Source organism: Cupressus sempervirens, chromosome 5, assembly GCF_028749045.1.
Source record: "Cupressus sempervirens isolate cs-2001-9-10 chromosome 5, ASM2874904v1, whole genome shotgun sequence".
Classification (NCBI taxonomy): domain Eukaryota; kingdom Viridiplantae; phylum Streptophyta; class Pinopsida; order Cupressales; family Cupressaceae; genus Cupressus; species Cupressus sempervirens.
This window is the reverse complement of record NC_143122.1, coordinates 537,844,266-537,857,136: the sequence shown is the minus strand read 5'-3', so window position 1 is coordinate 537,857,136 and position 12,871 is coordinate 537,844,266. Positions and strand designations below refer to the sequence as shown.

At 36.3% G+C, this 12,871-nt stretch overlaps 1 protein-coding gene across 1 annotated transcript in view; it reads right to left on the bottom strand.

Annotated features, from left to right (window-relative positions):
• Nucleotides 1-12,871, bottom strand: part of LOC149557065 (uncharacterized) — a 150,222-nt gene that overhangs the window by 28,917 nt on the left and 108,434 nt on the right. The window contains exons 5-7 of the mRNA XM_089831740.1: nt 5,846-5,961; nt 5,597-5,724; nt 5,432-5,518 (exon numbers count right to left, since the gene is read on the bottom strand). Of these exons, the coding sequence (XP_089687866.1) occupies nt 5,432-5,518; nt 5,597-5,724; nt 5,846-5,961 (331 nt within the window). The remainder of the gene's footprint in view (nt 1-5,431; nt 5,519-5,596; nt 5,725-5,845; nt 5,962-12,871) is intronic.

Genomic DNA, 12,871 nt, shown 5'->3' with positions numbered 1-12,871 from the left:
CCTAAGAAAACCCCAAGGATCCTTCTAAGCGTGGACTTAGTTGTGTGATATGATATGTTGGGTATCACAAAGGGACTTGCAATATTCATTCAATGGACATCAACTTTACATATGTTTATGATTTAGCAACGATGGCTCTTCAACTACTTCTAACAAAACAAAATGCAAATAGACATGCATGCAGGAAGTCTAAGCCAACTCTAACAATGCAAGACAATATTGATAGTGAGGTGAGACTAAACCAATTATTGCTTCGCCAAATCAACTATACAAATGAGGGTGAAATCTTCTTAGGATGCATGGATGGTTTGCATATTGTCAACCCTCATTCAAATACCCAATGATGGCAAAGTCCAAACGACCGTTTTGAATTGAAGTACTTGATATTAGTTTAGACCAACCTTACACTACTAGTTGCAATCAACAAGTGCCAAAAGATATGGGACATAAGTTTCACCATAATTTACTAACAACAGTATAATCTATTCATCTACTTCTATTCAACATAAATAAAATCCCACTCCAGGTGAGAAAAACAATAAAGACAATATCATCTGTTCATCTTCACAAATAGTAAATACCATACTTATGCAAGTGGGATGATTCTCCATCAAGAATCCCCATACAAAGGAAAAGCACACCAAGTTGTTTCTTTCCCTTCTCTTGACTTCAAAAGTTGATATTTTTATAAAAATCTGGAAAGACAACTTGTATTTGGATAGATCATGATCCTAATACACTGCCTCAATTGTGGATCTTACAAAATCTATTTCCTGAATTTGTATGTGAGGTGGTAATTTTTTCTCAAAATAAAGGATGAATTTGCAAGATTAAGAATTATTACCAATGCCTTGTTGAACATTTTAAGAAACCATGTTAAGTCATGTACAAAGTAGGTATGTTTTTAGATATTTGGCTCAAGAATTATGGTTCGCTCCTTTTCGTCTATTTTAGTTTAGTCGTTTCCTTCCTTTAGTCATTTTAGTTCAGTTTTCTTTAGGGAGTCAGGTTGTAGATCTGCCTTGAGTCATTAGACCCAATAAGTTCATTGGCTTGGTTGTTTAGTTTACTTTGGTTTAGGTGCTCTTGCTTAGTTGTTTCGTTGTGTTGGTTTAGGTGCTCTGAGGTTTTCTTCTTCAACTTTGTCATAAAGTTAAAATTTGTCCATGACTTGGAAGGGAATTACCCATTGTGCCATGACACCAAATCTTTCCATTACTACATCTCGCATGCAATTAATTGCCCCAAGTCATTGAGGCTTCATAGGAGAACTCATGGCTACTGGAAAAATTTTAGTCCTGCTTCAGTGCCACTGAAGTTCTCAAACCTATTATGAGTTCCGCTGCTTTAGAGCCAAAATGAAAATATGAAGAAATGTGAAAAAGTAGCATCAAAAGTAAACAAATGAGAAAAGTTAAATGAAAATAAATACCAAAAAAATTTGTCTTTTGGGTGTGCAGACATCTCTACAGGTACTAAAATAAAAACTTACCCAAAGTGGAGCAATCTTTGTGAGATTACAGTGATAACCTCATTGAGATTACAGTGATAACCTCATTGAGGCTATGGATGCCTGCCCAGCAATGAGGCTTTAACCAGTATGCTTTTGATGTATAGATACCCTATGTAGCTAACTCCGATGGGTCTTAGGGAATTTTCAATAGTCTTGTCGAGCGGGAATAAATGCATTTGCACACACTTCAGTAATCAAAGACAATGTCTTTTAATTAAATTTGAGATCCCCCTTCCCTTCTGAGTATATTTCTTAGTTCCTTGATGAGATGGAAGAAAAATTCCAAAGGATCTAAGTGTAAATTGAATTTTTTATCCTTGAAATGTTCAGGAGCATTTTTTCAAATTGGCGCTAGTATTGTGTTATAAAAGACACATCCACCTTGCAATGTCTCAATTTAGGCAGCAATTCACTTCAAATCTGTAAGCTGCTTAAGTCTGGGATTCAAGTATGTTTATTAGAAAGTCACATTCTTAGTTGCAAGATGAGAAAAAATGAAATTGAGTGGAGTCTCGAGTCACAATCCCATACTAAGGCAAGTTTTGGTAAGGAAATGAATGGAAAGGTAAGGGCTTGAATACAGTTGGCAGAGTCTTTTGAAAATGCTAAGCTGACTTCCAAACCCCTCTTCAATTCTGACCAGCATCTTAGAAAGTAGATCTTGAGATAAGATGTAGAGTTTGATCTGCACAAGGGGTCCTTTAGCCAAATTCAATCCAACCTCCATGCACTTGATCAAACAAGAATTGAAAGAATCCAACTCAAGCAAATAACCTGATTTTTGCATTCAATAAAAATAATAAGTTTGCAGTTTAAACAACATATCTTGATTCCCCTCATGACAAAATCTCCTTGAATGGCAAGAATTCAAAGATGAAATCAAGAGTTCAATCAACATTTGAGCCGAGGATTAAAGCCTGCAATAACTGAAGCTTAGAAGGGGGGCTTCCAAAGAAATTTGATGAAAATTTTAGATGATCTTGATGAGGAATTCCAAGGCCACTTTCAAAACCACCCTATTTGGTGTTTCATCTTGGAATACTAAGTGTCTTATCCTGCATGTTGGAGTGATCACAAAACTCACATCAACAGTCCACAAGTTAGATATAGGAGCAGAGCAAATTACAAAACAATTCCCTTAAAATAAAAAAATGTTACATGGGGTTTCCAGCATTGGTCTCCAAAACCTAATGGTTATTGTCCTTGGATGTAATAACTGAAAACACATGCTTGAGCTCGGGTGATGATTTTATGAAAATGCTAAATGACGATCCAAATAAAAAAATGTGTGGTTCCCTTATATTCGCATAGTTTCCTACCATCTTATCATATTCAAAATTGGGTTCATTAATGGCATTCCTAATTGAAAATGACAGTGGGCGAAGCCCATTCAAATGGCAGTGTTTTATGTAAGTGCATGCCTGAGTGCAAGGTACCAAGGACTGTATGATTGAAGGAAAGGCAAAGAAATCTCCAAAGGTTTAATGTTGAGGGTTCATGAGAGCAGATTCTGAGGTGTCCAAATGTAGATGACAGGATTCCAAGGATTTGAATGCCAATAGAAGCAATATATGATAGGGATCCAAGGATTCAGGGGTCTAAATAACCCCCGAACACTTTCACAAAGGTAGTTCATTATCAAAAGCCCCAAAGATCTAAAGAGGAATTTATCCATGAAGCAAGGGTCATGGAATCAGGTGTTAGGTGAACAGGCAAGAAGAAGTCTAAAGGCCTATGGGAGAGAGGGAAGTGAAAGGCAGGAGGCACTGGGAAAAAAGGAAGGGACATTAAACCTAGAGGCATAAACATCATACACTTGTTCTCATTATACAACTTTTCCATTACGATTCTACATGTCAGTCTTCTTTCTTTTCTTTGTTCATTTATTCTACATTATTTCTAACTTCTCTCATTCATGGATCATTTCCAGTATTGGTTTGGTTTGGCAGAAATAGAACTAGTGGCTAGCCTAGGAAAAATAATTATATCATTTATCCTTCCTTTTTAGCAGTTCTTTCTGATTTGTTACTATTCATTACAGCTGGGTCTACTGCTGGTTATGTGTCTGGACCACCAGAATCTCCAGGATCTAATTCTGCATTGTCCACCAGTTCATCTCCTAGGCTCCCAATCATTTTCATTCAATGTATACCATTTTGCATGATTTAGGTGTGTCAAAGGTAGTTCACTTATCCTTTTCTCATGCATGTGAATCTGTCAGTCTATGATTTCAGGCAGTCAAAAAGCAATTTTTAATTCTAGTTTACTTTAATATTCCATCCAATTGCAAGTGTTTTATGAAATAAAACCTTGTTACCATTCCGGTCTCATACACATTCTTGAGATAAGAAACATAGGGTAGAATTTCATTTCAATTATTTCCTTTATGCAAAGCCCTTAGAGAGTTGTGTAAGTGTGCATAGTTATGTGTCTTGTTCATAAGCCCTTAGAGAATATTGTAAGTGTGCATAGTTGTGCATCTTGTTCATAAGTGGCAAGGTTTAGATTAGACTTTTAGTTGATTTCCCTACAGAATTTGAAGAGAGCTTGACTCTTACATACTATTCTGTTTTGTGTTCTCTTGTAGAAGATATTAAAATGCTAAAAGGTTCTTACCAAGAGCATAATCAAAAATCATCAAATGATTTCAGAAGCCCCAAATGAACAGGTATAAACAGCTAAGAATATGCCAAAACAATAACATCACGAATCGCCAAATATATTACCACTGCCATAAGTAATTGTACAGAACCACAGACCAAACAGATTCAAATTCCAATGCCTGTTTCCATAGAAGCAGCCAAACATGACTGGATGAAAAACTGGGAAAACATGCCCAAGCGCCTTCAAACACATTTGTGAGAAGAGCCAGTGTGAAACCTGGTTTGATACGCTAGATTCTATGAAAAGTGGTGTAATTGCAATTGAATCCCTATAAACATGGAGAAGAAAAAATATTCGCCGCCACATAAATATCTATTTTTTATCCATAGTATTTAAAAATATAGCTAGTCTTTTTAATATAAAAAGCATAATAAAAAGATCACCACATGAATTTCACAACCACCTGATAGACAAGCACAGACAGATAGACAAGCATAGACAGATAGAAAATGCCAAGAAAATTAGATCAAGGATCGCCTCAAAAGGAACCACCACTGTAGGTTGTCAAAGAAACCCACAGATCCTCAACAAGAGTATCAAAAGATCAATGTGATAGTTTCAAAAGTACTCAATAAACAGTCACAGAAGATGCCATACAGACTAAATCAACGATAATAAATATTGCATCAAGAATTGTTTTTTAGTTTTAGAACGGATGGGTATCCCATACTTACAATATTCAAAATATTGCAAAATCATCATTGTAAATAACAGTTGTTGGAGATTCAGCTTTGGGAGATATCTTTCTCCCAATTTGAAATATATAGATAATCTATTTTTTATAAAAGTCATCAAAAGGGCCCTCAATTTGAAGGGAAGAAACATTGAAGGGTCGAGTCAAGACAATGAAGGGTCTTCACTTTGTAACGGCAAGACAATGAAGAGTCAAGGCAATGTTTTATATTCTTTAAGGAGTTTGCTGCTAGATTTTTTGATTCTCTTTGCTGAGTGATTGCATCAAAGGGATATTTCATTTATTTTCTGCAGATCATAGGGATGACGATCATTGCTTCAGTTTTGGCCTAGTTTTCAGCATATTGTAAATCTGTCTAATTCTCTCTCATTAATAAAATGATTCTTGTGTGGCTGGGTTTTTCCCCATAAGTTAGAAGGTTTTCCCAGGATAAGTTGTTGTGTCTTGAATTCATTATTTATGTCTTCTGTTTATTTAATTTCTGATCATAAAAAACAACAGTAAAGTTACTACCTACTGAATGCTTAGATAGACCATAAATAGAAGAAATTAAAATTCACCTGAAATGGCCAAGTATGCCAGCCACTGCCAGTGCCATTCCAGCAAAGTAAGTAAATGTATCACCAACAAACACAGATGATGGGTACCTATCATATATACATTATGAATAAGTAAATCTTTTGATATGAGTTCAAATAGTACTACAACAATGTCTAAACACATACCAGTTATAAGAGAGTAAACCCAGTGAGGCTCCAAGCAAAGGCTGGATAAGATAAATAGAAAAGGCATGGGCTTGTTTATATTCAGTATCTGAAGACATTCCGATTTGCATGAGATTATGGATTAAGATCTGCAACAAATTCAAAAGGAAGGTTTATATATATTAGATTGACTGCCAAATTAGCAAAATACATCTAACACTGGTGAATACACAATTTCAGTAAGGAGAACAAGTGTTATCTGAATCTTACCGCAGAGGAAATAACAACAGTTTGCCCAACTTCCAAACCATTTATACCAGCATGAATGTTTATAGAATTTGTGCAGAATACTGCGAGAAGAAACATGTACAGCTTGTATATCCACCCTATTTCACCAACACACATATATGTAATCATTTCTTTAGTAAATGGATTTCATTTCTCCAAAAGCACAGACACATAAACAAATGCAAGAAATACACACAGGAAAAGAAAAGAAACAGCATGTAACTAGGATCAAAGAATCATGCCCTCAATGAAACTAGTGTTTATGAATGCAAAAACTTAATCAGCAAAGACTTTGATATTTGTTTCTCTTGAATGAATTGCCAATATAGATGCAATAAACCCTTTGCATGATGGGTACCACACACATCAAACAACACAGACACTTCAGTAAAAGAGTTAGATGGTCATTTCTCTTTGATGAACTGCCAAATTAGATGCAACAAACCCTTTGTGTGATGAGTACCACACACACATCAAACAACACAGACATTGGCATCCTGTCGGTTAACAGATGTGTCCTTAAATTAAATATGAACACAAACCATTAACCAACAACTGGGTAAGTTAACTGGGCAAGTTATTAATTTACCTCTGAATCTTTGCAAGGTACAGCTTCTTTTCAAATTTTTATTTTTAATAACTAAAAGTGCAGTGTGCTTTAACCAGAAAGCAGAAAAGGATGAGTAACACTTATTCATTTCTATAAAATAAATGGGATTATAGGATGAAATGCTAATAAAATGGAAATGCACGGGCTGGGATATAATAACAATAAATAGAACCAATTTCATGCAATTTCTCCAACATAAATATTGAAATATGAATGAAGAATATAAAACTTTAATTTTGATACTGTACCACACTGTGAAAAGAACTGAAGTTAATTGGTATCATGCTTACCTAGAAAAACCATAACCAGGTATTCACCGAAGCACACAGACTTGCAAATAAATATCGCAAAATAACATTCAAATTCACATGCATAGAGGCTTGCAAATCCCTTCAAAAATGGGCAAAACTTTTGTCTTACTATCACACTATAATGTTCTTGGGATTAAAAAAATTGAACCCTTCCAATGTCTAATAGTTACATATTTAAAGATTACAAATCCAACCACTACAAAGTCTTGAAATTGATTCTTTTGTGATCACTTTACCTCATTGGCATTATTTCAAACATTTGCAAGGAAGGAATACCTCAAACCAACTGAGACTCGGTTTAATTCTTATTTCGTTACATGACAAAGGATGCTTAGCTGCAAGAGCCTTGCAGTTTATGACTATGACGCAGGGATAGAACAAGTAGCATTACATGACTAAGTAAGGGGAAATAATAGACACCATGTTTTGTGATGCTTTTTGCTTGAATTTGAAATCCATTGCACCATTCATACAATTTGTTTTCACCAACATCAAATTTGGGGATTCCAATAGTCCTACTTTTGGGAAGATCTATGAATACACATGCTTTATGAAATGAAAGGCTACTATTTGAGACTCAAGCCTCTAGTCCACACTTGGATTTTACCCCACCATCCAAAACGGGAGCAAAAAGTTGAATGTCTTTAGTAGATAACGCTGCATAAATTTGAATCCAAAATAATAAATGAAAACATGTAACAAAGTTATTTACATTAAGAGATTGAAGGCCTTTAAAAAAGGTGAAACAAAGGTAGCTTAATTAATTGATCAAAGTTGAGTGGATTAAGTTTATATTACTAGACAGGAACAAGAATTCATAAGGATTGACAAGAGCACTTTGTCACAGGCCAAGCCAACTAATTGGCAGAAAATATGTAAACCTCCATGATCATTGCACACACTTACCATTTCTCCTCTGACAAGTTTCTCATTCTTTTTCTACTAAATCAAATTGGTCCACGTATACAGAAATAAAACTATCTTTGTGAAAAACAAGATTGGATGGCATTGGAAGCATGTTGCAGAACTAAGCTGCCCCAGTTCTAATTCGATCCATATAGACAGGACAGCATTTAAAAGAAAGAAATAAGTACAGATTCTGAATACCACAGTATTATATGATATATATAATAAATGAAACTACCATAAACTTGAAATCATCAAAAAATTAATTTGCAGCCTAAAAGCATGAGTTGATTTCAAAATACCTAATAGCATCATACAATACTCATTATTTAGTAAACAAATCCTTTATAAACTTTAACGTTGTACTTAAATAATAATATAAAATATTCACATGTCAATATTAAAATAACAACAATGTCTTGTTCAACAATCACAATTCAGATATCATATGGTCTCTAATAACATCACCATTATTCTTTACATTAGACTAAGATGCCAGTTTGGGCTGGGTTACAAGTTTGGGTACTAAGGACTACTTTCCCAATACGGTAAAATTTGAAAAGGATTTGGGTTCGTGATTACAAAAACATGTAAAAATTATCTACATACATATTTATGAAGCCTACATGCATGAGTGAGGATTACAATGTCACATACTATCATAAAAACATTTAAACAACAAAAACGCCATAAACTTATAACCATAGCATCATGGATTGTGATCCTACCATCATAAGCTTCAAGTTCAACATCAAAGATTCAAAACATCAAAATTAAATCATAACATCAAATTCAAGTATCATTGTTTAAACTTTGAAGTTCAACTAATCAATTAAAACTATTGATATTCTTCTTTTCATCTCTTCACTTCCCTTTTGAAAAAAAATTATCTTGGCCTCTTAGGTGGTCTTTAGGTGTTAGCAATTTTCAATTCTCTTAGTCTGAAAGTGAGTTGGAGCAATTATGACTTGCTAGAACGTAATGTTTGTCTTGGGTGTGAACTTGGTTGAGCTAAGTCTATGAGGAATATAGAATTGAAACAAAGTGATTTGTGAGGAAATGAGTTCAAATCATTAGAAAATCCTTGTTCCAAATTCAATCTGACCTCAAAAAGCCAAGACAGGTTGTGGGAGATAACATTGTTGAAGGCATGTTGAATCCTGAAATATGGCAGAGTCCAAAAAATTTTGTAAGCCCCCAAAATCTAGAATCTGTATTTTAACTCTTATAAAGCTGAAACCTATCTCAAACATCCTAACAATACTTATATTTGTACAAATCTTCCTGCCTGTAAGCCGAAAAAAAGAAAAAGTTCTATTACAATAATATATAAGTCATCTATTATTAGTTAATGGTTATCTTGTAAATATCTTAAGCTTTAGTTTGCTTTCGTTTTTTGCTTTCTCTAGAATAGAATGTTTATATTCTTTAAGATCGTTTCCTAAGGAAACATCGTCTCATTCTTTTGTATAAATTGACCTTTCGGTCTCTGTTAATAACAAGCAAGTATTTACCAATTACCTCATAATATGTTATCAAAGCTAATACTTAATTTTATTTTTTTTAATTATAATTTCTTCATCAAATTATTTGTTTAAATTTTTTTCAAAAAAAATTCAGTCGATTTTCTCTAAAAGCTGCCTAGGGTTTTCTGCCTGAGAAATCTCGAGCTAGGGTTTATCAAACATCTGCAAAATCGTGGCCATTTTTTTTTTAAGAAATCACAAATTTCCTTGGCGAAGAAGCGCAGTTTTTTGCATCAAGTTTAAGAGATCTGCCGCGGCCTACAATCCGTGAGTTTTTTTTTGCAAACTCGAACTCGTGGCTCTACAATTTACTGTTGGGTAAACTCCCATGCTGCCCAAACATGGATAAACTCGTGACTAGATCAAGAGGTCATTTTTTTTCTAATGCTTTTTTTAAAAACGGCTCTATGATTTCCTAAATCACGTCTCTGCGATTTCATAAATCCGCCACTGTTTGGAAGGTCACCTCTATCTTTTTTGGCGTTGTCTCAACTTGTAGTCATGCTCTAGGCAGCAGAACAGTCATTTTATCAAGAAAAACCACCATTATTTTACAAAATCGACCTTCATTGCTGTCAACTAGGGTTTCGCTCGAAACCCTAATTTTTGGGGTCAGGAAAATTTTTTGTTCGCAAATTCTTGGTGGGTTTTTCGAGAGCTCAACTAGGTTGTCTGTTTTTTCTAGGTGCCTCGATTTTCGAGCCAACCGATCTAGAAAATGACATCGGATTCCTTTTGGGTTTTCCGAGCTCTCTTATGGGTCACTCTCTGATTCTTCTGGGTCTTTCGTATTTTTGCCTTGAAGAACGTGCCTTCACATATTTTCACAATTTTTCATCAAAAAATGCGCCATGGCATCTCTGACAAATATTCTGCTCAAGCATAAATCCAAATTCAATGGTCGCAATTATGGAACCTGGAAGTAGCACATCATTGCAATTTTTGAATATCGGAACACCGATCAACTTGTTCTAGGTGTTACAAAGCGTCCGACTTCTCCGGGTCCTGATCAAGATACATGGGATCTGAATAATCGAGAGGTAGTAATGCTTCTCAAATTATCCGTGGCTGATAACCAGCTTTCTCAGATTCCATCTAGCAAGACAGTTGTCAAAATCTGGACACATCTGAAAGGTCTTATGAGACTTCTAACGAGAGCAGAGCCTTCTTTCTGAATAACACTCTATTTCTATTGTCATGGATGAGCGCACCACACTCCAGGCACACCTAAATTGAATTCAAGAAATCCGTGATCAGCTACTTGCCATTAGTCGCAAGATGGAGGAAGAGAATATTGTGGTTATCACTCTTCGGAGTTTACCAAAATCCTATGAGCATTTTATCGAGACTCTCAACATCACATCTACTGGTGTTGATCTGAAGTTCACTGATCTCTACACACTTTTGCTTCAGCAAAATCAGTGAAAACAACAATTCGGTAGCAGCTTCAGTTCCACCTCCACTGAGCAAGCCTTTGCTGCGAAATCCTTTCAAAAGGATAAGGGCAAGTTTCAGCAACCATCTCAATAGAAGTCTTCTGCTCCAACATCCGATGGTACTAGAAAGAACATTCAATGCAACTACTGCCACAAGTTTGATCACATGAAGGTTGAATGTCGAAAATGCTTAGCTGCCCAGTCTAAGCAATTAGGTTTGCAACCCAAAGTGAACAGTGCAGAGCATATTGAGCAGGTAGAATCTACCTTTTACGCCTTTATGGCTAAAAGATTTGCAGATCATGTAAAGCCATCTGCCTAGTCATTGATTCAAGTGCCTCTCAATACTTCACTCACCGCAGAGACTAGTTTACTAACTACCAACGTTATTCAGATTCAGTCTGTTGGGAGGAATCTCATATTCTTTGATGTGTACTACATTCCATGGATGGAACTAAATCTACTCTCAGTCAGTCAGTTACTACGACATTCTCCACACTAACTTCAATTCACATCAATGCACAATCACTGATCAGGCGACTAAGTCTATTGTTGCAATAGGTCTTGAGGATCATGGTCTTTTCAGACTTACTAATTCTGGTGATTCTCAGGACTTAGCTATGGCTGCTCGGCAATCTTCTGTCAACACGCTTTGGCATCAACAATATGGGCACTTAAATGTGCATTATCTCTCACAGCTTGCTCAGGATGAGCTTGTTCTTGCTTTGCTAGAGATTCAGACTCAACAACTTGGAGTTTGTGACGCATGTCAGGCTAGGAAGCAACATCACACACCTTTCCCCAGTGGCGATTCTTGGCGAGCTTCTCAGGTACTTCAGCTTATTCATGCCAATATCTGCGGCCCTATGGCCACTCCTTTTGTTCTTGGGTCTAGGTATTTTCTGCTGTTTGTAGATGATTTCAGTAGAAAAATGTGGGTGTATTTCTTTAAAAAGAAATCAGATGCATTTACTATATTTCAAAAGTTTAAACCCTTAGTTGAAAAAGAGTCTGGGAAATCTATTATTACTCTTAGATCAAACAATGGGGAGGAATTTTGTTCTAATGTTTTCTCCAGCTTCTTGGATACACATGGCATCAAACGCCAGTTAACCACACCCCACACACCACAACAGAATAGTGTAGTTGAACGTCGGAACAGGACAATCACCAAGATGGCTTGTTCCATGCTCGAACACAGACATGTTCCGAAGCAATTTTGGGTAGAAGCAGTTAACACTGCAGTTTATCTGTTGAACTAGTCACCCACAATGGCGGTCAAAGGTAAAACTCTGGAAGAGGCCTGGTCAGGTTGCAAGCCCAGAATCAATCACTTGAAGGTTTTTGGCTCTCTTGCTTTTGTTTGGATCCCTGATGCTTCACACACCAAGTTGGATGCCAAGAGTCAGAAACTGATGCTTGCTGGATATAGCAGTCTTCACAAAGCCTACCACCTGATTGATCTTGAGACATCTCGTCTCATATATAGCTGTGATGTAGTCTTTGAAGAGTAGTGAGGACCATTCATGTCTGTTTCTCCTATTCCTGATCCAGCAGACCAGCCTATGTAGGCTCATGATTTGGGAGTTCCGCTTCCATTAGGTCCACTTGATGGGAGGGCTCCAGTAGCTCCTATAGCTCCAGTTCTTCCAGTCATACCTATACAAACTCCTCCAGCTTCTCCTGCAGGATCACCTCACTTTGTAGGTGCTTCACCTGAGTTTGATCCAACTTCTTCTGATGAGGATCCCGCTGATTAAGCATCTCCTAGTACTATTGTTGGTCATTCTCCTATCCAGCCTAAGTGGTGGGCTAAGACACTTGTTGATCTTCATGATGATGAGCTCATTGATGGGAGAACTGCTCGAAAAAAGAGCAAAACTACAGATTCTATTAACTTTTCTCTTATGGCCAACATTCACGATGTGTTTGAACCTCAAACATATTTCGAGGCTAAAGGAATTCTAGAGTGGGAACAGGCCATTACATCTGAACACTAGAGCCTGTTGAAGAACAACACTTGGGTCCTTTTTGATCTTCCCCCAGGGAAGAAACCCATTGGCTGCAAATGGGTCTACAAAATCAAATACAAATCAGATGGTACTTTAGATAAGTACAAAGCTCGTTTAGTGGCGAAGGGCTTTTCTCAACGTCAAGGCATTGATTATGAGGAGACCTTTGCTCCTACTGCAAAGATGAGCACCATCACATTAGTCCTA